This window comes from Echeneis naucrates, chromosome 23, assembly GCF_900963305.1.
Source record: "Echeneis naucrates chromosome 23, fEcheNa1.1, whole genome shotgun sequence".
NCBI classification, from domain to species: Eukaryota; Metazoa; Chordata; class Actinopteri; order Carangiformes; family Echeneidae; genus Echeneis; species Echeneis naucrates.
In genome coordinates, this window is record NC_042533.1 from 10,941,955 (window position 1) to 10,968,819 (window position 26,865).

General features: G+C 43.6%; 1 protein-coding gene across 7 annotated transcripts in view; it reads right to left on the reverse strand.

The window, feature by feature from the left end:
* Nucleotides 1-19,386: 19,386 nt before the first annotated feature.
* sox5 (SRY-box transcription factor 5) overlaps nt 19,387-26,865 on the reverse strand; it is an 86,701-nt gene continuing 79,222 nt past the window's right edge. For 4 of the 7 annotated variants that reach the window (XM_029495226.1, XM_029495228.1, XM_029495224.1 and 1 more), the window contains exons 11-15: nt 26,614-26,789; nt 23,390-23,492; nt 22,828-23,001; nt 21,625-21,841; nt 19,387-21,213 (exon numbers count right to left, since the gene is read on the reverse strand). In XM_029495226.1, coding sequence (XP_029351086.1) covers nt 20,916-21,213; nt 21,625-21,841; nt 22,828-23,001; nt 23,390-23,492; nt 26,614-26,789 — 968 coding nt within the window. In that variant the 3' untranslated portion in view covers nt 19,387-20,915. The remainder of the gene's footprint in view (nt 21,214-21,624; nt 21,842-22,827; nt 23,002-23,389; nt 23,493-26,613; nt 26,790-26,865) is intronic. The other 3 variants (XM_029495229.1, XM_029495225.1, XM_029495230.1) reach the window with 2 other exon arrangements.

Below are 26,865 nucleotides of genomic sequence, written 5' to 3' on the forward strand. Positions count from 1 at the left end.
GGGACGGAATCTGGCACTTCCCTAATTACGAGAGGCCAAATGTCAAGCCTGCTCGCTGTCAGCTTGGTGGCGGGCGGCGCTGCTGTCTCACCGTCTCTATCTCTCACGCCTTCCCTCTGTTTGTCTCTCTCTCTCTCTCTCTCTTACTCTTACTCTCCCCTTTTCTGCAAGTTTTTGCATGTTTTATGAATCTCATTAAAAGTCATTAAAAGTGTGGCGAGATTTTCACAGCCTCCGCTCCGTAGCCCTGTGGTTCTCTTTCTATCAGTCACACATCTGAGGTAAAGAAACGCAGAAAAGAGAGATGTGGGGAAAACACAAAACTGAGGCAGGATTTATGTTAGAAAAAGAGGCATTTTAAGGCATTTTAAGGTAAACAAGTAAGAAGAGGAGAAAAAGAGAAAGGGAGAAACACTCAGGGGCACTGTATCTAAGTGGCTGAGCTACCTCTACCGAAAGGTCTAATTTTTACAGGCCTGTAGCATTATCACCACTTTTCAAGAAGCAAGCACTCTAATAAAATAACAGAATGTGAACAAACACCTTGTAGGAGGGGTGTTTTCAGACAATTTGGCCTATTTGGCAAGCAGCATCTTTCAGCATCTTTTCAATGAAAACTATTCTGCATTCAGGGCTCCCATTTTCCGATGCCAGATACAACAAGGGGTCGAAGTCAAGGTCTTTCTGCGTTGCTGAGTGGGAGAAACTTCAGATCCTGCTTACAAGCCATTACAAAGACCTGCTGTTTTTTCTCATCTTAGGGCAAGTTGGGTTGGGGAGAGAGGTCCGAACCTTGCACATACGGTACATTCTTTAAGGCCTTTCAGCTAAATCTTGGCCAAGATGCTCGGCTGTGAAAAGAATGAGCTTCCATCCCATTCAGGAGAGACACATGGATGGAGGGGTGGGAGGTGAGAACAGGCAATGTAAAGCAATGGGGAGAGATGAAAGAGTGTGTGCCTGTGTGTGTGTGAACGAGGGAGAAATGGAGGGAGAGATGGCACTAAAAGCAGTTGGTCTGACATATAGCGTTCCAGCCACTATGCTGTCGGTCATGCTCCCAATTACACCAGTTCAATAGACCGGCTGAAATCACATTGGCCCCCTGTGTTTGTGCTCTCCTGCTGCAGTATCTCCTTCAGACGCACAAACACACTTTTACACCTACACACATGCAGAAAAAGCCTCCTACCTCCATACAAACACACACACACACACACACAAAGGCACGCATTGTCGCTGGCTGTGTAGCTAATTGAAGGTGTGCGCGCGGAGCACATGTGAAAGGTTGTAAAAGTAGTTGTGTAACAGCAAGGTGACTTGTCTCCCCGCACCAGCATACCAAGACTCTACAGATGGCCCTGTACTGCCGAGGTGGCGACAACCGGGGTGTGTGTATGTGTGTGTGTGTGTGTGTGTGTGTGCACAAGGGAGATAGAGCGCTGTGGAGCCTCGGGCATCGGCGGGGGACCCATGTGACTTGGCGAAGGGAAGCGAGCGAGGAAGAGGCCTGCGTGGGTGGGAACCGACAGAGGTATGAAATGCTTTGGCGAGCTTGTGGGGGGTTGTCACAGGGGCAAGATGTCAGTCAGAGGGGCAGGTGGGAGTAGAGGAGGTGGCGGTGGGGAGGGGGGTGATTGGATTCCACCGGGGGTCCAAGATGAAACACAAAGGTAAGGAAGCAGTGGTGGGCTGAATAAAGAACAGGAAAACAATGTTTTTGGAAAATAGATAAATACATAAGTAAATCAATTTGTACATCATGTATATCATACCGTGAACTTCTAAATAAAATAAAAGGACTTCAAACCTTCAGCATTTACTGCCGGACAAAAATTCACAATGTTCATGAAAATTTAGCAAACAGCATCCTTTTTAAAAAGAAAATTTTGCATTACCTTTGTGTTGAATTGTGAAGAGGAGGCAATGAGCTAACTGCAACAAGCGACAACCTTTTTCAAAAATTATACTGAGATACAATGAAAAATACTAAATATGCAGCCTTGGTGCATAACCTTGCTGAACAATAGTGTGTGGTTCACCTCACCGGTCTTGGTATGCCTGTTTTTAACAGCTTTTATGAACACCATTTCCAACAAGCTGGCAAGGTCCTCAGGTTAAAATGTCACAGCTTTGAAAGACTGAAAGGCAAAGCAAAGCACACAAGTTCGGCCACTTATAATAATTAAATATGTGAACACTATTAAGCTGTATGGTAACACAACAATGACAGCCGAAAACATGCTCACACAGTAACGTGTGCATCACAGTAGTCCAAAGTTTGAGTGCGTTTCATGTCACGGTTGGTTTAATCCACTGTGATGTTTCATTTTTGTGACTGAATATCACGACTTTCAATAAAAAGTTGCATTGAAAAGAAACAGAAATTTTCTGGGGTAACATTTAACAATACTAATACTAATGATGTGATGACTGTTTCTCACACAACAACACAGAGGAGGTTAAACATAAAGCAGCAAAGATAATAGAAGATAATTGTGTGTCACTACTGGCCGACTTGCATATATTTGCTTTGAAAGTTTGATTTCATTGTAAATTTGAGTTAAACACGAATGGCATGAAATTCAGGTATTGTAGGTAATTCTTTCATTATATGTTTGTCAGAATATTTTTCTCTTTCGGAGAGACTGTTGGAGGATTGAGCAGAAGAGTAGTTAACCTGAGAAAACCGTTTAAATCACCTCTCAGTACCACAAAAATCTCTCAGCTGATATCGGACTATAGTATTACGACGCGATAAAATAGAGGCACAAATGGCCAGAGAAGGTGAAGAAATGAAGAAAGTTGGAGGCAGAGTGATGTTTGAAAGAGAACGGTGCTAACCGCCTGCACATTAGGGCTCCTGTAGAGCAGGAGTGGACAAACTGCAGTCTAAGAGGTGTGAATGGTGGATGTTTTTTCCTCCAACAGTGAATTGTTGGTCTTTCTGTCTGATCTGAATGTATGCATCTTCAGGTGAGATTGGTGCATAATAGGCAGAATTATAAGGCAGCAATAATGGATTCTAACAGCCTGCAGTGAAAATATCCTTTTTTCTTGTTTTGTTTTGTTTTGTTTTGTTTCACAAGCAAGAGAAAATCCATTTTTTCTGCAGGCTAATATGAACTTTAATTTGGGGAGTAGCCAGGCTTAAAAAAAATAATAAATAAATCACCGGATTTCCCAGGGTCCTTTGTGCTTGATTGTTATATGAGCGATGTCTCTGGGTCTAACCCACCAGTTCGCTCACTTGTCAAGCACTTAAGTTTGGCAGCTAGTTGAAAGCAATTGAAAGCATGGAGGAGGAAGATCATGGTCAGATATTAAGCTTTTTTGTTTCTTCTTTTATTTTGTTACTTTGATAGCTTTGAGCAAACTATAAATTGATATACCAAAACAACAATTATTTCAGAAAGTACATTTGTCCAACATTGTCTGCTTTAAAAAAAAAACTGAACAAAACAAAGTTTTTTTTTTTTAAGTGAAATAGTTGTATTCAGTGTTGTTGGTGGTTTTAGTCAGGCCTGGTTGTGTTGGAGAAGATGAGTGGCAGTCCTGATAGCAGACACTCTGGGACAATATTTAATATTAAATTTAAACTGAATTTAATCACCTGGCCAGTTTTTTGGAGAGAGGAGGCGTGACGGTTCCCATGAGCCCCCAGGCGGTTTCATTTCATCGCCAAACTTTGCCTTTCATTTGTGTATTTGATTGAGATCCCTAGCAACAAACATTCCTTGTGTACATTTTGATTTTAACAATCGAATGCACAATTATTTGGATGTTGAGCAGAATGGTATGGCCACAGGATTCAGACTCTGGCAAAATAGCAGCTGAAAACCGAGTGATGTCAAAATCAGCTCCCTTCTACACATGGAGCAGACCATAGCATAAATAAATGATAAAATAGAGGCACAAATGGCACCTGGTGAAAAACAAAGAGGTAAAAGAGATTGGTGCATAATAGTCAGAATAATAACGCAACAATAATGGGCTCTAGTAGCCGGCAGAAAGTGAAAAGGCACTAATTAAAGATACATTTTTCAAAATTCTTATTGAAATACTAACAGAAAAACAATTCTTGCTGAAACCTAATATGCACTTTAATTTGGGGCATGGCCAGTATATGTGCATTGAAGTATAGCTTGATTTGTAAGGATTCATTGTTTTGTTCATTGTTGAGTGCTGGGTGGGAGACTTCTAAGTTTCCGTAGTAACAAAGGATCATGTGATTACTTCTAAAATGGCTCATCTGTAGAGACGAACCAACGCATCATTCAGAAGCTGTTTTCAATTCTTCTTATATTGCTTTTTTACACCACGGGAATGTTTCCTGCTGCTGCCCAAAGTGACCGAAAAAGTTCTCCAATTCATTTTCTTTGCTTAACTTTGGGGCCAGCATGGTAGTGATGGTGCCCCACAGCAAGAAGGCTGTGAGTTTGATTCCCAGGCCTGGGCCCGTTGGGTGGTGAGTTTGCATGCGTAGTCCGAAAACATGCACAACTTGTTAATTGGTGACTCTAACTTGCCCGTAGGTGTGAGTGTGAGCGGTTGTGCGTCTCTGCCTTTATATGTCAGCCCTGCGATGAACTGGCAACCTGTCCAGCATGGACGCCGCCCTCGCCTGAGATGCCAGCTGGGATTTGCTCCAACACCCGCCGCGACCCTCACAGATGAGCAGTTGAGAAGGAAATGGTGAATGATTCACTTCAGGATTCATATTCAAGACATATCGATGAGTGAGATTGAACTAGTATAATTATAAAGTAGAAAATGGAGGGTAAGTGCTTTCCTTAGAAGCTGGCATGCCAAATCTAAAAATTGCTTTTGGTGGTATGAGGTGGTTTGCATGAATTATATGAAACGTTTTTCAGTTTTTCTTCGATTAATGGTGGAGCAATTTTCTAGAGCGATTTGAGCTCCAGAAATACCTGTTCCTCCAAACGACACGGTGCAGCATCCTGAAATGATGTTTTAAATGCAATATTGTCAAAAACAAGACACAGATGTATCATCCAATTAGTCTGGCAGAGATCACCGTCCTCTGTTTTGGTTGTGTGGGGAGATGCCATGTTACTCATCCAGACCACCACACACACTAACACACACACACACACACACACATATCCCCCCCCCCCCCACCCCCCCCCCAACCCCTGAGTGACGGCAGGAGGGAGAAGTGATGTGAGGAGCGGTAGAGCAGCAAGAAGTGGGTATGTGTGGGGGAACCCCTACTGGGCATGAAGACACATGCCCACACACCACACACACACACACACACACACACACACATCCAGTGCGCACACACGTCAGACAGAGCCCTGCAGTCCCACCTTTGACACTAAGCTTCCAGAAGCAGGGAACTCTGTCTCATCCCCGTTAACACAGACTGGCAGGTGAAGCTAAGCGCCCTCTCTTTTCTCCTCCACTCCTCTCGTTTTCTGTCTGTCTTCTTCCCTCTCTCCGCTTCTTATGTGCGTTCCTTTCTTTTACCCACAGTGTCTCCTATTTCTATTTTCCTGTATCCATCTGTTTCTTTCTCGAACCCCCATCTCCTTTCCCTTTTCTCCCTCCTCTCCTCTCTTTCCCTCGGAGGCTGCAGGCTGGGGTTGAACTCATCTGTCAGGATCAGAAAGGGGCTGGAGTGACGGGAGACTCCTGTTTCAGCAAGATAAACAGCCAGCACAGATCAAAAATACTCTCCCTTAAACACACACACTCAGACATGCACACCTACATGCATGCACAAAGTCACACACACACACACAGAGCGAGTGATCCATCTCGCACAACAGCAACGTCAGATTGAGGGTGTGAGCTTCTTGTCAGCTTAGGAAAGGTGCAGCATCCAAATTCAGGAGGCACCTGGTTATTTACAAAGTTAATCACGGAAAATTCTGCTAAACTTGGCCAGAGAACTCAGGCGGCTCTTGATTGACGGTGACCGAGCAAAGATGCCGATATAGATCTTTAGAAGAGACGAACATATTTTTGGACGAGGCATAGAGACATCTGTATTCGCTTTGACTGATATGTTGAGAGCGGCTGAATATCTAAAAAAACTAACTTCTTTCTCTCTGTGTTTTTCTTTTTTTTTTTTTTTTTTTTTTTTTTTGCAGACGAGAGCTACTTCAACACTTGCCAAGATGACAACGGTTGCCCAAATGTTCCATTTGATGTTTCAAGCCTCAAGAGCAAGTGGGAGAGAAAGAGTGATACAGAGGGAGAGAGGGAGAGAAACCCAGGGAAAACAGAGAAAATAAATAAGAGAGAGGGAGAAAGGGGAGACTGAAAGCAAATGAGAATGAGAGGAGTGGAAAAGAACATTAGCTCAAGAGGTGCCAAGTTCACTATCTGCCAGCCTGAGGTGTGTGCAGTCCTGGGCGTCGTGGATGGCAGTGGAGGGGGAGGAGAGGGAGAGGGGAAGGAGGGGTGAGGCAGTGGGTGTCAGGTATGTCTCTCTTTCTATCCAAGCACTCCAACATGCACTTTTTGCTGCAGCTGCTGCTCGCCCGGATAACAAATCATTCCCTACAGCGCCTTCTGGTAACCTCGTCATTCCCACTAATAACATTTGGAGATGCTAAGCTTGTAAATTAGCGAATCTGGACCGAGGAGATATTATTTATGCTTGTCTCCCGTCCTGAAAGACTTGTCTTGATGGGTAAATTGTGTTTAATTCTTGGAGGAAGCCGTTTTTTTCTGCGCCCCAGCGTGAGATGAGATTAATCCCTTGACAACCTTTGCGGGCGCACTTCAAAATTGCTCCCAAATGTCACTGCCGCCATTTGCCACCAACCGAGATTTGCGGAGGGTGGAAACAGGGAAGAAACGATCACCGTGCAGAAACGGGGACACATCCGACACACATGATCCTCCCCTATACACACAAACACACACACATTCTTTAAATGTATTTTCTTTCCCTTCTTAGCATTCACAGAAAGAAGAAAAAAAAAAAAAAAAAAACATGCACACACAGACTCGAGGCACAAGCCGTCACCCACCCACATACACAGACACACACCTTGCACCCTCCTATAGATTATGTTCTTGTTATACTGACACACATATACCATTGCAAATAAAACTATCACTCCAAACTGTTTCTAAGTGACAGCAGACACATTCACACACAGGAGCAGTTGTCCTAACACACAACACTTACAGCTTGTTCCCCAGATTGCCTTTTACTAATTTGTTCCCTCTGAGTGAGAGTTTGTCTTTAATTTAATTTATCTTTATAGCTCTTGGTGAAAAGACACTTTTAGATTTATTTACCAAGAAGACAGACACGGCTGGAGAGGCCCCACAGCCTGCAGCAGCTTTTTTACTCAAACATAAATTCACATACTCGAATGCACTGACAAAACACCTCCAGCCATCTCCGTGGAGCTTGGAGGGACGTCGAGAGGCCTCCTGCCCCAGCTCTCCCTCACCCGGCCGGGGTCTGCTGGACAGGTTTTGCCTGGGTGACGAGTGCTGGTTCTAATTCAAGCTCCCCTGCAGCTTCTAGATCAGCTTCCAAGAGCAGCAGGGGTACGGGCATCTCTTTCTTAATGACCCAGAGTGTGGCGGACATACCAACTGTCAACATACATCCACCTCGCCCTCCCCCTCCCATATCTCTCCCTCCCTGTGTTTGTTTCTCTCCATGTAGTCTTATGCTCTTACTCTTTCCCGGTTGTTCTGTGTGTGTGTGTGTGTGTGTGTTTTTTTTTCTCCCCCCTCACTTCACAGCTGGGATTGGAGGGGGAGAACAGAGAGAATGGGAAAAAGGAAAAATGCACATAATTAGATTGTAAATGCTTCATGATATTTGAGGACTTCAAAGTGCAGAGAGGGCACGAGTGAATGAGTTTTGTGTGGGTTTATGCCTCTCTGTCGACAAGTGCCTCTGCATGCACGCTTGTTGTTCTCCATGTGCCTGCTTGTTATGTGTATCCATGTGCTTTGCGTGTGTTCTGCATTATCATTATCAAAGGGGGCTGCTGACCCCTCTTCTACCAGCTTTACAGCAGTAAAATCACTCAGAAGTTCATTTTACACCAGCGTGTGAAGAGTTCAGTGGGAACCGCAGCGTGACTGGAAACAATGAGCTTTAATGTGTTAAAAATGAGTTGCAAAGTGCTGTTACCCAAAGTTCCGCTGACATCTGACCACCGCATTCAAACATAAAATGACTCGCGTGACTGTTTTCATGCAACAAGTCATTTCTGGTAATTACAGTTATTTGCAGAAACCGTCCCTACACACCAATTACACCCGTCTGGGGCATTTCTGTGAGAGTGTGTATCTGAGGGAGAGAGGAAAAAAAAGAGCAAAGTTGAAAGCAAACAATTGTCACATAAAAACACCAAAAGTAAAATTTGATGAGACAATAATATTTTTGATCTGTCAACTTTTCCTCCTCTGCAGCAAAAGCAGGAAGTGAATGCCCGACCTCCAGGCTGGAGAGGATTAGAAGGCTTCCTCTCTGCTGGGCCACATCCAGCTCAATTTTTGCAAGGCCTCTCAACATTGTGACCAAGTTGTTTTTTCTTTTTTTCTTTTTTTTTTTTTTTTTGAATAATTTTGATGAAATATGTTACATGATAAAAAAAAAAAGGGTGGGGGTTTAAAGTTGTTTTTGCAGAGCTGAAGAGATGTCATTTAAACAGAACATAATCCATAAGCTGAATAACAAGCAGAGATGTTCGTTCTCTCCCCTGTGTGTGTGTGACACAGCTACATAATGTCTGTCTGTCGCTGTCTGAATGTAGGCTGTAGAGCTGGCAACACACACTTGACGAGTACACACACACGCATGCAAAAAGAGCTGTCCTCTTGCATAGCTATGTTTATTTATTGGAGCATTTAAGAGTCGGCATACTTCTGTCCTTAAATTGACAGCTTGGCACCATAAAGCCGGGTGGCGGAGTGATTGGCAACAGTGGAGGAGGAAGAATGCCCCGCTGATCGGGACTCTTACTGCGCTCGTTAAGATTTTCTAATCATAAGTCCTAAGCTTCAGTGTTTCTAATAACGCATGTTATTTTGTAATTGTAAGTGTGATGGGAAAAAGTTAAAATCGAATTTGATGCACATCCCATGGAGTCATAGTTACAGACATTATACCGGATACAAGACCTGATTTATCATCTGGAACCATCACAGTTGTTTGTATGATGAGTTAATTATTGGTTTACAAATCTAGTGAACATTAGCTTCATCTTATAAAGTTGGTAAAGAATGGGAGGAATGAAGCACCTTCAAATATATTTTTTGCAACTTTGTGACATAAAAACTTGTTTATGGTTTGTCACTGAGCTATTCAGCATTAGTTTCAATAAGGATTTTCTTTACTATGCATTTTTATAGCCATTATTTCCTCTAAGACTTAAAGCCATATTACAGTTACCAGCGACTTTTATTATCAAACAAATATTCCAAAAAAAAAAAAAATATCAATGAAATGTCTTGCGCCGTCCAAACAACTGTCCAAAGACCAAAGATATTCACAGTTTACAATAACAACAAACAGACAAAGGCAGCGAACCCTCACAGTGTGATCACAGCTCCACTGTAGCTCCACCGGGAGCATAAACGCTGTGACACCTTCAGAAGATAATGAACATGTCACACATTCCACTGGTTGGCCTCAGATCTATTTTTAAACATTTTTAATCCAATTGCAGCAAGTATTTTGATATTCCCCTGAAGGAAAACATCACAAACGTTCTTGTGGGCATCCACCACTTTCCCACGGTTTACACAAATAATGAAAGAGAGTTTCAGAGGTTAAAAATTTCCCAGCCCCTTTCACATGTTGGGACCGCAGTAAAAATTCGGAGCGTTCTGAAGTGTCTTTATGCAGCACCGAACAGTTTCTGCAGACACTGGTGGAGAATGAAAAAGCCAGATATACCTGCAGGTATATCACACCAGTCGGACCAATAATCTTTATTAAGTCATAATCTACATGTTTATATAATAAGATAACTTTACTCTGAGGTATCTTGAATGCAACACTCTTCTGAGGAGTCCCAGTCGCTGTATAAAGTCTGTTTCTTCAATAACAGTGCTTGAATTCGGTGAACATGAGGAGAAGAAATGCTGCGTGTTTCTTCCATAAAAATCCTTCTGATACAACAATCACTGGCTTCAGTGTTACACACTAATGTGAGCGTAAAGCGCTGCGGATTGTGCGTCTCCACCGTTGTCGATGAAGTTATCCAACAGACCTCCAGTGCTTGGCTCGGCGTGCTGGGCGTCCTCTGCTGAAGTCATGCCTTCTGACAGTGTTTATGGAGCTGTGTTTTGTGGCCTATGTGGTCTCTCGCTTGTCCCAGAGGCCTTGTAAAGAGCCTCACCGCAGGGCTGCTCAACCACACTGCGCGTCGACCACAATACCAGAGCTCACACATCTGTCGAGCAGCAGCGTAGCGTATTGGGGCTTCCAAATTTATGTACAGGGGACCCAACGGGACCCCCAGGAAGACTGGATGTCTCGTTCTGAGCTTGCAGTGTGCTTGGGCTCCGGACTGTTGTTTTAGTTTCATGGATGACTTTATGAAAATGGAAGAAACATTTATTGCATGACTTGTGGAGATGAATGTGACTTCGACCGATTTGACTGCGACGAGGTCCATTTCAGTTTCATTCGCTTCTGATTTGAAATGCTGAAGTTCTGCAGATCAGCAGTGAAAAAGCATTACTGATCTTCTTTAGTTATCTTCTAATATTTAATTTGCCCTTTAATGTACTATTCATGATTTTATAGTCATTTGGCTTTGATGAAACTGTTGTGAGGAAACTCCACCAAAGTGATGAAGTGAAAAGAAATTCCACCGATTGTGTGGAATTGGAATTCCCTCTTTGATTAATGCAACCCAAAGCTTTTCATTATCCAAAAAGCATTTGAGTCACATAAAGCATCGATTTGAATTCATTTAAAGCATTTCAGAATAGTGCCTCGTATTGTGAATGAGATTGGATAGGAATTTCAATGAACGTGGCCGCTCTGAACATTTGTTGCCCTGAATCTTTCTGTATGTCTCTCTCTTACTTGCACACACACACACACACACACACAGACACACACACGAACACACAGTCGACCTCGTGTCACAGTGATGATGGCTAACACATGCCGTTTAAACAATCGCCCCAATCCCCCCTTATCTTCAGGAGTTATGGGTCTAAATCTACTCATAATACACAGCTCACTGAGGATGTAATCCCTCTGAACATCAGAATAAATCCATACTCTATCCGCTACATGCAGACTAGCGGCCTGAGCCAGGGCCATTATGATGGGACTGAGGAAGAGGAGGAGGTGTGTGTTAGGGAAGCGTGCTAATGGGTCGTCTATGAATTCATATCATATTAGCACTGAGCCATTAGGACACCTCTGTCCTCGAAATCCTTCTGATCCTTGTGATACAACAGCTGTCCGAAGTTGAAACTTTAAACCGCCAATCCCTTTGCTATCACGTCTCTTCCTGTCTCTCCTTTCCTGTCCCCCTCCCCCCCCCCCCCCCCCCCCCCCCACCCCACCTCTCCTCGTTCAGCCATACTCTGGCTGGATTGTCCTGGATTTGTCCCAATCGAAAAGTCTTAACAATTCCACCCAGGGCCCAGAGGCAGGGAGAAACGGAGCCAGCTGGTCATATTTGGTCACCACGAGAGGGGACACAAAAGCAGTGGAGGACAAATATGTGACGACAGCCAAGAGGGCAGTTTGTCTTTCATGCAACCTTTTGCAACCTCTTCTAAAAATAAAGAAATAACGCCAAAGCAAACAAAATACAAAACAAAATTAAAGCTGGCAAAATAGAGTGAATCTCAACTCAAACTCAAAGTCAACTGTCAGGACATATGGCTGTCTGCTGCATGGCTCGTGGCGTCTGCATCGCCGTCTGGAGAGCGTGCATGCTGGGGAAATCCTTGTCATATTAAAAAAAAGTCCAAAGCAAAGAGGAGTAAGTGGGCTTTTTAGTCTTGGAGCAAAGTGAAGAGACGAGGCGATCAAATTAAACATGCAAAACTTGGGCTTTCTCTCTCCTTCGCCCTTCCTCACTCTCCCTCAGTGTCTCTCTGCCTTTCTTTCCCAGGCCTGAAGAAGCAGCCAACACAGCCATCTTAAAGTCTGGGGGGGGGGGGGGGGGGGGGGGGATCGAGGCTCCTGGGCTCTTTGGCTGGACGACAGTTTCCTGGCCTGAAGGGGTCAGCGGTGGGCTGTCTGAGAATCTGGCAGCCATTAGGGGTTCCAGAGGGGTGTTTTTTTCTTTTTGGGTAGTGGGGAGGGGGCATCTTGTGGCTGGTTGGCATGGAGCGGACACTGACAGCTTCCAAATAGCGCTACTCCTGCCAGGGCCCGCTGAGCTCTTACACTACACACAGGAAAAGACCAGAGGCACTTGAGGCCTGGTGCTATAAAGCCCCTGACAGATTCATAAGGAAGTGATCTGGGCCGCATTTATTTTAGGTATTCATACTGTAACGGCTCACAACTCTCAATGCTCCAAACAATTATATGCTGCGACCTGGGGTATGATTCCCGGTAGAAAACAAACTATGTACAGGAATGTCCCGGAGCTCAGTATCTCTGTGGCTGTCACCAGGCCCTGAGCTGTAGACTAAACATCAGATTAACTCTGTTCTGAAGTTTGTCTATGACAAGAGGGAATAAAAGTTTTATTCGAGATGCTTTGCTGTGTTAAAATCTGATGGCTCCACAGATTATTCCGGTCTGTGCAGAAAATCTCAAATATTCAAAGAAGAAGACGACTTCTTTAATTTTGAGCGTGACCAACAGGAGCAGGATCTTTTATTAAACACCTTTGAATCAGGATCACGACACCAAATCGACGGCCTCCCCGTGACCTCATTTATGCCTTGTGTGACCATGTGATCAGTGGGCCTGGATCGATGTGACTTCAGGATATATTCAGGATGACCAGAGCAGGCAGGAGCTGCAGCGGCGGCGGCGGCAGTGAGTCTGTTGCGAAATGTGAAGCAGAAACGAGTGGTGCTTGTCCAAAGCACAGGCAGAGGATCGGTCACTCAGCTGCTGCTCAGGTCACACCTACACACACTCATACTCTTTCTGCTGACTGGGAAGGCAAAGAGTGGGAGCCTGTGATCACCACTGGAGAGAGACGAGTGAGCCCAAGGTTCGCTTTCATTCATAAAAGCTCAGTGCGTTTGTTAACACTGGTCCCTGTTTCCTCGTCCTCTCTGTCGATCGGACAAAAACACAACATAGTCCGATGCCGGCCACGAGTCTCTTTATCCGGAGCACCTTGCGGTTTTTCTGTGAGTCAGCAGTTTGACTCCCCTTGTTCCAAATCATTGTCTTAGAAAATGTGATGACCTCAGACGCAGCAGCGTGTGATGATGATCAGGACGGATCACCACAGTCCACTCTTCTTTATTGCCCCTCTGATCCTCACATCCAAACACACTTTCTTGTGTCCCACTCGTCCACGTTGGCATCCAAATTTGCCTCTACCTCTGCTCTCGTGCTCCTTTCTCCCTCTCTCTACCTAATTCCTTTCCCAGAGCTTGTTTCCTCATCCTTTTATGTACATCCTCTGTTTACCTCTTGCCTTTTAATGTAACCCCTTTCAGCCTGTTTCACCCTGTCTTATTCATTTCACCTCTGTCCTGTTTCTACCATGTCTCCCTCTAATCCCCGTGTCTTCCTCATAAACCCTTCTTACCCCTCTTCCTTCACTCGTTCCTTTTGCTCTTGTCCCTCGGCTTCTCTGTATTTCCATATCCCTGAGCTGCTTCCCTTGTCCCCTCGCTTACAGCCTGTTGTATTCCCTGTCTCTCTTCTCATCCGTTTATCACTGGCCCTTGTTCTGTTAATCCCTGAGGGTTTTGTTTATTTGTGTTGGAGCTGCTTTTACAGCTTGCGACTGACCCCACCTATTTTCTCACCAGTCATTTGAACAGCAGGGCTGCTTTGCAGCTACTCCACCAATTAACATACCATTAGCATAATATTTGCATGTGTGCATTAGGGTGTTGATGGGGAGAGAAAATAACAGTTTTACAAGGTTTTTCTTTTTCATTCCTTTCGCAAAAAAATAAATAAATAAAAAAATAAATAAATATATATATATATATATATATATTTCACGGGATGACGTTAAAGCACCCACAAGCTTCTTTATCTCACTTTGATACTGCTTCTCAGCGAACATCATGTTTTCAAGTTGGTTGTGAGAAGTTATGTGGCTCTTGTGTGATTGGCCTCCTACACATTAACATCTGACGATCACTCCGATCATTTCTACTCCTTGAGTGTGTTCCATCACGATTCTGAGCAAACTGCTGCATAAATCTCAGTTTTTACCTTAAAGTGTCAGACAAAATGAAAAAATCTGTCTCACCGGCTTTGTGCTCAATCACAAAGTAGTTTGTTTTGTTAATGTGTATTTGGCATTTTATAGCCAGTGAAATTTCTGCAATGTGGAATGTTGAATGACTTGACGTTGAGGTCAAAGGTCAGAGTAGAAGGAGGAAAGGATAAGAAGGACATGGGACAGGTTGCTTCTCTTGTGAATGAAAGCTTAAAGGAGCTGGACCATCGAGAAGGAGAAAAAAAAACATGGAGATATATGAGGGGAAATCGGTGAAAGCATAGATTCTGATGGAGACAGAGAGAGAAGGGGAAAGTAGGCCAGTCGCTGCTGCCGCTGCCGCTGCTGATGGAGCTGGTGAGAGTTTCTTGTTAGAGTGGCGGTGGATACGAGGGGCGATGTGTCAGGGGCGTCAAGCCAGTTTTTCCGTCTTGATTGGGGATCAGCCCGCAGGCCGCACTGTTCCTCTGTGTACCACGCCTGTCCCTCACACACCGCCACTCTCAGATCTGTCACATTAGGACCGTCGCTCAAACACTGACGGCGCTTTGTGACTGTTTGTCTCACGTCATGCTGATTTCTCTGCTTGTAGAAACCTAAGTGAGGGACCGGGGGATGAAGGTGTGGCGGGGGGCCGCCACATTCGCGTGGTCAGTGGCCACCTTTTCTCAAACCCTCCAATTAATCGTTAATAATTAATGTTCCTCTGCCATCATTTGTCGCGTTTGCATCCAAAGACACAAGTGCTGAGCAGCGCTGTCATGCGGTAATATGATATGTGCTACATGTGAACCGTCACGCATTAATCCTCCATGAAAACTACTCACGCTTAAATTATGGGAAATAAAGTGACTGTGTGGCCATCTGCCAAAATGATAACATGAATATATATTTATTGTACCATATGCTTAGATATCTAATTTTTATTTTGCTGCTCAGCATTGCACTACTTTATTTTTATGGTTTGAGTGCAGCCGTTTTCTGATTTGGGGTTATTTTATGGACTCTTAATGCATCGCCTACCTGATATTAACGGCCAGATGCGGAGCGTCGTCTCACTGCTTCAGCGTCAGGTTGAAAATGAGGAATGACTGGTAAAATATTTGAAATATTTCGACGCTTAAGCACCTTACTGAAATCATTTTCATGAGACGTTTATGACTGCCTTCTCCTGTTTTAATGATGCTGCAGTTTGTGTCTAGATTAGCATGTTGGACAGAGGATTAGCATGGCTGCCAGAATCAGAGATGAAAGAATAAGAAACAGCTCGACCAGATAAACACAATTGTTATATGTTGTTTTTGGGGCTCAAATTCAGATCTGATTGGGAGCTTTTAACATAACTCTGTTTGCCACCAGACTCAAATGAACAATATTACACTTTCAAAATACAGAAAATACTTTCATCAGCTTTTGATTGACATGATGTAAGACCATGTTTCATGATTATTTCTGGAATGTTCCCTACCTGAGAACTATCTATGACTATAAACTATCAGCGGTTCGAACGTCGTTTTGCTGTTTATTTTATCTGCAGGAGCAGATAAATCAATAAAAATGTGAATAACATTTTTCAACACAGTTTAGTATGAATTAAATATCATGGCTCATTTTTCTTCTTATTTTTCCACTTTGCAGCTCTACAGTAATGTGTGTGTGTGTGTGTGTAGACCCACCTCCTGCATTGTGAAATGTGTACTCACGCAGTTTAAATGTAGTTATATATAATATCTAACAGGCCTGTTGGCCCTGGCTGCTCTGCTGCACTCAGCTGCTCTTGTCTCTGTATAATCCTTCCTCCTCATGAATACATTAACGCCGGAGCCTTAAACTCAGCTTAGCTGGCGGCTCAGCATCACAGCACATCCTATTACCGACTTTAAATCATTAATGTGACATCGTTTTCACTCAATTTCCAAACACCCACGGTCGAAAACTGCACATTTCACTGAGCTGGTGCAGAGAGAGGGCCCGCTCAAAGTCACACAGCGGAGAAGGCGCATGCGCACAATGACACAAACATGCGCACACAAGTTTTTCATCTGAGCTACAGTGGAGTCGCACAAGCAGAAATAGGTAGAGCAAACGAACTGATGTTGAGAATAAGCCCAGTCAAACGCGAGCAGGCGCTGGAATGTGAAAGTGTTCCCACTGTAATAGTTTTCACTCCTTTGTCTCAACTATTGTGATGGAAATACGTGGTGGATAATTGTGGTTTAGGATGAGCTGACTCCTACAGTACACCTAAGGGCGTTAGTGTGTGTGTGTGTGTGATTTAATCTGTGAGTCTAGCCACCATTTGCTTCCTCCAGCATCTTGCGTACTGCTGACAATAAAGAAAGAAGAAAAATCTGAATCCCCTTTCTGCTCCTCAACTATTCAAACATAAACCTTTTCTCAGGTTTTTACCTTCAGGCAGCCACTGAAAAATTCACAACGCCCAGAGAACAACTAAGTCCTTCACTTACCGTAGGAGTTGTGGATCTGCCCCCATCGAGTCTCTTTATTGCATCAAAAGGGGTTTTTTTTCAGTGTGTGTGTGTGTGTGTGTGTGTGCATGTAAAGCTCTGGTAATTAGCAAATCACGTAAAATCATCTCCTCAGAGTGCATTTAACTGTTTTTATGTGCAGAGTGTCAGACCGGGCGGTGGGGGTTGATTGTGGAACATATGGACACAGATGGGGACAGCATATTAATGGGTGCACTGAGTGGGGTTTTGTGTTTTTAACCCTTAGAAGTGGAGGCATGAACATACTCAACATCCTTAAGCGAGCATCAATTAAAGATTTGCTTTTAAACTGGCAACAGCAGCTCAGGCGGCATCAGGCACTTTGGCGGGGAGAGGACACAGTCCTCTCTCCTCTCTCTACACACACATTTCATCACTCGCTCCCCTCTCCTCTTCTGCCACGTCCCTTGTTGTGCTTAATTAGGTTATCAGGTTGCTAACGGGCCATGATTCGGCTCCACGCCTCCCAGCTGGCCCTCTGATTGGAGGGGCAAGAAGGTGGACTTAGCGTAATTAACATGTTGTTATGGAGATGATTGAATTGTTCGGCGACACATGGGGCAGTGCCACCGCCGTCATGTCACTAAGAGGATGGCGGAGGGAAATTCTGAGGACTTTTCGTGTCCGGAAATAAAGATTTAAATATCTCTACCTGCCTTAAGCTCAGCTCAGCTTCATCCAACAGTTTCTCATTCACTGCTGTTTTGTTTCCCTTTCGTTAATTTCACATAAATAAGCACGGATGCGTACACTGTCCTCAATGACTTTGTTTTTCTTTTAATAAAGATGGCAGCGTATATTTGTATGTTTATATGAATGTGTTGGAGCTGTAAAGCCATTGTGTGAATGTATGTGTGGAAGCAAAGAAGTGACCAGGACCAGCACAAGTTTTACCGAACACATTGCTGTCTTTATTAGAGCCTTGTCTGGCAGTAATACTGAAAAAAAAGTGAACTTAGAACAGATGGTGGTGGCAGCCCACAGCTTTTTTTTTTTTTTTTCCTGTTTTTCTTTATTTCTTTGATATTTTTTCTTCGTTTTTTTTGTGAGAGTACTGCGACTCCTGCTTTTCTGTGGCATGGATAACATCAATAAAAGAGACAGTAGGGAGAGAAAAAAGAAATATACAACTTATATTACACTGTGTTATGAACAAAATATAAATCTATAACTCTATGTTATATTTACATAATTATCTTTCTTGATTTTTCAAGTTGAGATGGTAAGATATTTTTTTTTTACTTGTAATAATTCTTACTTTGTTTTGAGCTCCACTCATGACTTTGATTGTCTTAAATAATATCATCATCATCTTCATCATTTTCATTGTCTTGATATGGGGACAGACCTTGCCAGCAGGGATGATTGACATCTTAATGCCCCCCACCACCTTCCTGATACTCTAAAAATGGACCGATCCACTTAACCCCATCTCTCCAGCATCGGGTTGAACCATGGTGTGATAGCAGTGGTGACTATACAGCAAAATTAAGACCCAGAGGCTCATCGTGTGGCGTGTAGCAAACATCTATAGCGAGAATGATTGTGGGGATCACTATGTGACAGCACACCTGAAGAGTAGTCATGGCTCCTGTAGCATCGCGTGGAGCTAAAACAAAGCAAAGGGCTCCTGATGAGAAGTGACTTTAAAGATACTGTAGATACGCCTGGTCGTCTCACACACACACACACACAGACATACGCACACACACGCACACACACACACACACACACACACACACAGTGGAACACCGTTGGTGGATCATGGTAAACACTGCTTTCCTATGATTAAAAAAAAAAAAAAAAAAATCACTGCTATCACAGAAACAAAATATATGTACAGGATTTTAAATCTAAAATTGTAGACTTCAAGAAACAGAAAAAGGACAGCATAGGATTTGTTTGGTTGTCATGATAATCTCTTCATTTATAATGTATGTGTGCGTGTCTGTTAGTGATTGTGCAAGTGTGTGTGTGTGTGTGTGTGTGTGTGTGTGTGGATCCGAGCCAATGATGTTCCACTGTGTCTCAGTGAGGCGGCCAAACTAGTAAACGGGGACGGGACTCTTTGTTCACAGAAAACAGTTTCCAAAAGTGATAAAACAGATTTTCCAGAAAAAAAAAAAAAAAATCCCAAAACAAAAGAAAAGAAAACAAACAAACAAAAAAAAACAAAAAACAAAAACAAAAACAAGATGACAAAACACACTGAAAAAAGGAAAAGGCAAAATAAAACAGAGGAAACTTCACATTATACATTATTATAATAACCATTACAAATAAAATTATAATAACAATAAAAAAATCATGTTCTTCTTTTTCTCTGACTGCACAGAGTCTGAGTGCTTTTTAGAAATGGGTGTGGACGTGAAAAGGTTATGTCTTCAGCTCGGAGGAGGGCTGGCGTTGAGTCTGTCAGTCCAGCTCACTGTCCTAACCCCGCCTGCCCAGCAATCCGCAGGATTAATAGATAAAAGATAAAAAAAAAAAAAAAAGAAAAGAAAAAAAAGAGGGAACAAAAAATGCAAAATAAGAAAGGTAAAATGACAACTTTTTGTTTAGATCTAAATACCTACAGCTAAATAGAATAATGTTTCATTGACTGTCATAGTTTCATATGGTCATAAAAACCCGATAAAGAGGAGAAAAATAAATTATACTGTACATAACTTACTAAACTTAGGAAACGCTGACCATCCTTATAATTATTGTTAATAATATTATTAGACTAGAGGCAGTTTGAAGAGAAATAATAAAATACAGTATTCAAATACAAACAGAAACACTGACTGGCTGACTTCACCTCGGCTCTGAGGACAGAAGGACGACGCTGATTGGAGGGAGCAAGAAAACACTGACGGACAGAACAGCAGTTGTGTGTGTGTGTGTGTGTGCGTGTGTGTGTGTGGGTGTGTGTGTGTGTGTGTGTGTGTGTGGTGTGGAGGGGGGGATTAGGGGGGTATAGAAAATAACAGCAGCAGCACAAGTTGCCTGGCTTTCTGTTATCTTGGATATTTTTACAAAGAAGACACACACGTGCAAACGCCCAGTGCACAGAACACACACACCGACGCACACTCACACTGTCGGATGTTTCGAGCGAAGTGAAGTTCTGTCCCGACAGAGGGGGACGGAGCGAGAAGGAAACTGGTGGATTGTCTCACAACACAGTGCTTTCGTTTCTGCTCCGTGACGCCAGAGAGACTCCCCTTCTCCCCCCTGAAAATCCAGTTGATGTGGGACAGTCCATGCTGTACTGATCAGTCCTGGATGGACCGTCCCATTGGATTCCAAATGGGAGCGGGGGAGCAGGCGGTCACAAAAACACAGAGAAAAATAGGAGGGGGGAGGGAGGGCAACCGCTGATAGCACACTGCGAGGTTGAAGAAAAGATATCTTTTTGTTAAAAATAAACATGTCTGATGTCTTTCAGGTGCTTTACAACAAAAGGGGAAAAAAGAAATGTCTCTTTTTTCTATTATTATTCAAACTTGTAGCACAAAAACAACAAATCACATTCACAAGCCACTTATTGGCACCGTGTACCTGAGTGAGAATATTATAGAACCAAAGAACAAAAAAGCTGTTTTTTTTTAAAAGTGTCTCTTGATAATAAACAGGTCCGCCATCTTAAAGTGTCATCTGTTAACCTTTGACAGGTCCACTGCTCCGTCGGTCATTTTCTCTACAAACGGGTCTAAAAGGTTGCTTTCTGAGCGTGCTCTTTATTTCTCCTCACTCGTGGCGTCACTCAAACTCTTGCAGTAGTTCTCAAATATTCCCCAGTTTGTGTAACAGTCAGTGTGAGTGACAGGTCCTGTGCTTCAGTTGATTGATCAGATGCTGGTATCAGGACTCCAGTGGGAGGGGCTTTGGCTCTGTGAAGAGTCCATGTTAGTCAGGAAGGGCAAAGGGTGGCGGGCTGTGTGAGATTGGGACTCAAGGTGATTGGCAAAAGAGAAAATTGTCTTCCTGATTGGGGGATTTGGGATTTTTAGGGGGGATTTAACCAGCGGTGATTGGCTTCATAAAAGGAGGCTCTCACGCCATCCTATTGGGTGATATGGTTCTCGTTATCGCTGGCGTAATCAGCCTCTTCGTCCTCATAGTCGAAGTCGTCGTACACATCGCCGTTGCTGTCGTCCAGCCGTAGCTCCTCCTCCTTGATGCGTGGCTCATCCCCCTTCAGGCTGGGCATGTGTGGGTTCTGGTGGTGGTTGGCGTTGGGTTCGGGGCTGCTGGACATGCTTGAGTGCTCTGAGGGCATCTGTGGTGAGGGCATTCCCGCCATGGACAGCGCACCTGGGTAGACCACGCCTGCGGAGGACAAGGGCAGCTGGCCCTGCTGCCTGTAACGCACAAAGAGGGAAAAGCATCGTCAAGCATCGTCAAAGGCAGCGTCACGTTTAATCATCATCCCCTCTCAAAACCTCGAGGTGCCCTGTCCCTTGTTTTCATTGGATAGTTTTGAGACTCGTCTCAAAAGAAACACAAAAGCGTTGTTTCCTCTTCACCATCTCACCCCCTCTCATATAAATTTTTCCTGTCTTTGTCAGCAGGACAAGTTGTCAACACATTATGTATAATGTGTAGATAATTTGCTCTTGTTAAAATCTCAGATATCTACTATGACGTGCGACTGTCAAAAAAAAAAAAAAAAATAGGTGAAAAAATCTGTTTGGATATTACAGTATGTAAACTCAAAATGAAATACTAAAGATAAAAAAATTTTCAGGCCTACGATGAAACAGCGCTCTCACCCCACACTGAAATATTGCCTCATTTCCTGTCTGCGGGACCTCATAATGGCCTTGTACTCGCCGATGCGCAGCTTCTTGCCGTCCACCAGGCAGGTGCGTTTGGGCCGCGGCTTGTACTTGTAGTCGGGGTATTTTTCCAGGTGTTGCTTGCTGAGGCGAGCCTGCTCCTCATAGTAGGGCTGCTTCTCCAGGTTGGTCATGGCTTTCCAGCGGGAGCCTACATGAGAGGGGGGCAGGTTTCATGAAAAATAAAGAAGCGTTTCACGCTCTGACTCCGCAGAGTAGAGAAATGCAGATAAAACTGGTGAGCGCGCTGAAAGCACGGTATGAGAGGTAACATGGAAATGAAGAATTAAACAGGGTTTCAATATGAAGTGACTTAAATTGAGCATGAACACCACCGTGGATATCGGTTACATCGTGTGTGAGGAACAAATGTCGGTGTGCCATGTGCGACCCCACATCACATGTGCATAATGGCTCTGATTTGACGGCATTTAAACTCACAGACACGCGCAGATAATAATGGAAGTTTCACTCGGAACGCGAACACACAGCCTGGAGTACGAGGTCAGTAAGGAGAACAGGGAGGATGGCAGTTTCTCATCTAAACTAACGAGGACTTCACTTAACCTGCTGTCGTCTCTCTGAGCCCAATTTCTCTTCAGGGGTTTGTGTGTGTGTGTGTAGGTCTAATCCCGAGCATGCCTTCCCCTGTGTGTTTCATATCTGGTCTGAATTTGCACTTGACTACTGTATGTTTAATGGGTAAAAGCTGTCAGCACTTGGCTGTTCTCTCTCTCCGTCTTTCTCTGTTCTGTTCTACGATCTGTTAGCAATCGAGAGAGAGGGAGAGAGGGAGAGGCTTATTAAAACCAGATTTCCCTGTGTTATAAAACGCTTAGGAGCTCTTTAAAATGTCAGGGCTGATCCCAGCGGTCTGGGGGAAATGTCAGGCGGCCTCGCGCTGCTTGTTTAATGCATAATGAATTATATCATCATTTGTCGGAGCCCCGCTCTCCTCAGCCGTTCATTAACAGCAGCTTACACGATGCCACCGCTTGTAAGAAAATGAGTGTGTGTTTGAGATGGTGGGAAATATGACGTTTTTTTTTTTTGTTTTTTTTTTTGAGCAGTATGTACTGTAAGGAGAGGTGGGTGCAGTGACAGGGAAAGAGGAAGATCAGTGTGTATGCGGTTTACCGAGGATCTTGCTGATGTTGGAGTTGTGCATGTCGGGGAAGGCCTGGAGAATCTTCCTCCTCTCATCCTTCGCCCAGACCATGAAGGCGTTCATCGGCCGCTTGATGTGCGGCTCATTGCTGCTGCGACCCCGAGACTCACGAAATATTCTGGAGTCTGACACGCTTGGAGAGCCTGAGGGGGGGAGATGGAGAAGGAGGAGAGAGGGTGTTAAGGGAGGCAAAAATCAGCGAAAAAAAAAAAAAGTACAACAAAAAACCATTTACAGATATCAATAAGGTGTATTTTGGGGAAATGTGTGTTATGTTCTATTAAACAAAAATAAACTGTCTATATTTGGAGCTTTAGGTTTTTTAAATAAATTGAAATATTAAATATTTCTTAATGGAAGGAGACAGTTTAATAAACCAAAACACATTGAAGTACATTAAAAATGTCACAAAGCTGAATGGTTCCTCTTTTACAGACACATGGTTGTCACTGAACACCAGCACAGGGCGAATGATCATTTAGCCTGTGTGTGTGTGTGTGTGTGTGTGTGTGTGTGTGCGCGCGCGCGTACCGTCAGAGTCTCCACTCATGGTGAAGTCCAGCATGGCGTGGCTGAACTTGTCCTCTGCCTGCTGCTTCAGCTGTTGACTCAGACTCTCCAAGGCAGCCTTGTCCTAAACAGCATAAACAGTTCACAGTTGCAGTCAGACTGAGTCAGTGACTGTGAATACATGCATGAATGAACGAACCTGCAGACCTGTAGTGATGCTCAACAACTCATTTCCTTTTACTGCCAGTCGCAGCAGCCTCCCGGCTGATTTCATAACTCTGATATTTCGGAGTTAAAGTAGTGGTTTAATGGAACCAAAAACGGAGACCGTCTTTTACAAAACCGACCGACAAACGAGGAAATCTCAGTTTCTGATGCGCAGGAGATCATATTGTCTTTTTATCGATGGAGCCAAACACAAAGAAAACCAAGCAGCTATTTCAGCAGATAGACAGTTTGTGTTTTGGTCCATTTTGATGTCAATCTGTGGAAACGTTAATATCAACATCAAATTGTTAGAGTGCCGTACGCTTGCATGCTTCAACACACATCTGTGTATGTTTGCATGTGGAAGAATGTTGATTACATTTAGTCCTATTTGGATGTTTACTGTTTTGTGTGTATACTGTATATACTGTGTGTGTGTGTGTGTGTGTGTGTGTGTGTGGCAATTCCTGGCAGCCACCTGCGAGAGTGAAGTGCCACGGCTTGCCTCTCTCTTGCAGAGGCCCCCGAGGGTCGACGCATTAGAGAGAGAGAGAACGAGAGAGTGCAACGTGGACGAGAGCGAGGCCACGCCGCACGGCCCCCTGGGTATTTATTACAACCAATAAAAGGCTGATTTACTGAGCATTTACATGCTTAATGCAAGCAGCCGGCACACTCTGTGCTAGAACCTGGCTGTCGATGAACACACACACAGACACACACACACACTGCAGTGCACCAGCGCCAGCATTTTACAGTTTAATTATACGATTAGGAGCGGTACCCAAAACACCGTCGTCTTCTAAAACAACCTTCCAAAAAGTGTCCCTCTCCATTTATATGTGACCTCGGCGAGCTGGCTGACTGGATGGAGGGAGGGCAACATGATAATGAAATGCATTTTCTCTGTTTTTAGTCCAACAGACTTTAATTGTTAGAGATAATTTTCCCCCCCAGATTGGAATAAATATGGCTAAAGAGACAGGGAGGGGAGAGGGGGGAATAAAAGCCAGAGCCACGCTGCGGAAAATGTTCGCTGTTTTTGTTTTTTGTGAGCCTTTTAAAAAATCTTTTATTATGAATGTATTATGTTTTAATAAAGGAAGAATAATCTGCCGTTGGGTTGGAATGATTTAGTCATTTTGTATGTAAATCTGAAATATTTTGAGAATTTTTCTCATTTTTCACAAATGATCAGCTTTAGTGTAGACCTTGAGTCAATAATAACAAAAAAAGATAAATAAATTAAATAAATAAATAAATAAAGTGTGTCACATGGTTTTAGATTTTGAGATCAAATAAGCTGTTAAAAATGGCTTTATGCCGCGTGAGGCAGAGACGGAGATGAACAGGGAGACAGAGTGGATGACAGCCGAGTCTGACATTAAGCTCCAGTACAGTACATGAGAAAAGTGGATTGAATGGCTGACACTGGAGCCAAGACACAAAGTAGCGACAAAACTAATCCTCTGAGTATGTCAAAGATGAAACTGTTGTATCTGAACGCCGAGAGCTTGCCGGCGTCACACTCGCACAGCGCAAAGCCAAAGGGCCGAGAAAAGAGGAGCCAGCGGGAGCGCTTGGCTATGGAGGCTGAGAAGAGTCACACTGACAGCGTTTTGATAGCTCGCATTGCATTTGATAATATAAAAAAAACTAACAAACAAACAAAAAAAAAAACAATTACTTTACAGGACAAACACGTTCTACAAAGTTTGTATGCTTAATGTTTCATTGTTAAAATAAAGCTGACGAAAAACCTTCCTGTTTTACTTTCACTAAATTCTTACATGACAACCTTACATGACAACCTTGGTTTATGAGAAATCTGGTTGTTTAAATGATGTGTAGTATTTTCTGATCATCTGCAGTAGAGTAAAATGGCTCAGTGCCTCCACCTACTGCAATGAATGTGTGGAAACAAACTAAAGATCTTCCTGAAAAATCGTTCAATTGTGTGCTGTTCCTTCACTTCCCCGCAGAATTTATCAAACTCCCCAACTTCCTTTGCCTCCTCAATGTAATTGGCTGTTAGACTGGGAGACTGAAGCTGCTACACTGCATGCACAATATATTACTCTCTGTACTCTGCGTAAATGTGAACAATAAACCTGGGATGAAAGCAGAGTGTGGGTTTAGAACATCACATGAAAGAGTGGAAAAAGAAGAGACAGAGACAGATAGAGCTGTTGAATGTCAGTGGTGCAGATGCTTCAAGCCCACTGTTGCTCTGTCTGTGTCTGTCTGTCTGTGTGTGTGTGTGTGTGTGTGTGTGTGTGTGTGTGTGTGTGTGTGTGTGTGTGTGTGTGTGTGTGTGTGTGTGTGCGTGTGCGCACCAGCTGACTCCCAATGTGTTTAACAAATAACCACAATTTAGCCACGCTGCTGAGGAGCCGGCGCCGTCACTTCACATTACTGTCTCCTCGACGCTGCGCTCTGCCACACTCGCTCACCAGCGCACACACACACACACACACACACACACACACACGTAACCCTGCAGTGCGCCTTATAGACACACTCATTACCTCTGAGGCGCCTCTGGTTTTACCTTATCTGGCCCTGTTTAGCTTCAACACATTTCAGTGAGCACAATGTACACTGATTTACCTCCTACATAGTGCAGTGGGGATGGCATATGGCAAGACAAATTATTACACACTGACAATGAGACGGTACGGCCTGTGATGACTTCGGAGACCCGTCTCTGCATTTTAGTGGTAGTTTTTGAATTTAGACCTTTACAATCACTTGTTTTTCTTGAGATAAAACACAACAATTTGTATTTGTTCTTGAGTGGCTCCTTATGTTTTTCTCCTTAACAATGACTGAGAGGGATTTTTTTGAGAAAAATCCCAATTCCACAATTACTATTTTACTTCATACATCATTGCAAAAATGTCAGAACAAATATAAATGATTGTTATATGTGATATACAACCTCATGTTTTATAATTAGAGGATTTCATTTGTAGTGTGCAAATTGTATTATTTTAAAACTAGCGTTACAGTAACATCCAGCTGTGTAAGTTGCCTACCTTGTCTGTGCGTCCGTTGTTGAGGCTGAGGTTGCTGACAGCAGCCACTTTGGCGTCCAGGACCTGCTGTTCTCGCTTCAGCTGCTCCTTCATCTGCCGGGCCTCAGCGAAGGCCTTGGTCACCGCCTCGTGATCGTTCAGGTAGGCTGTCGAGGACAGCGACGTCAACAAGTCTGCTGAGACACAGATAGACAAACATAAAGAGAGAGACAGAAAAAGGAAGAGCAATTAATTTGGTTTTGCATTTTCTTT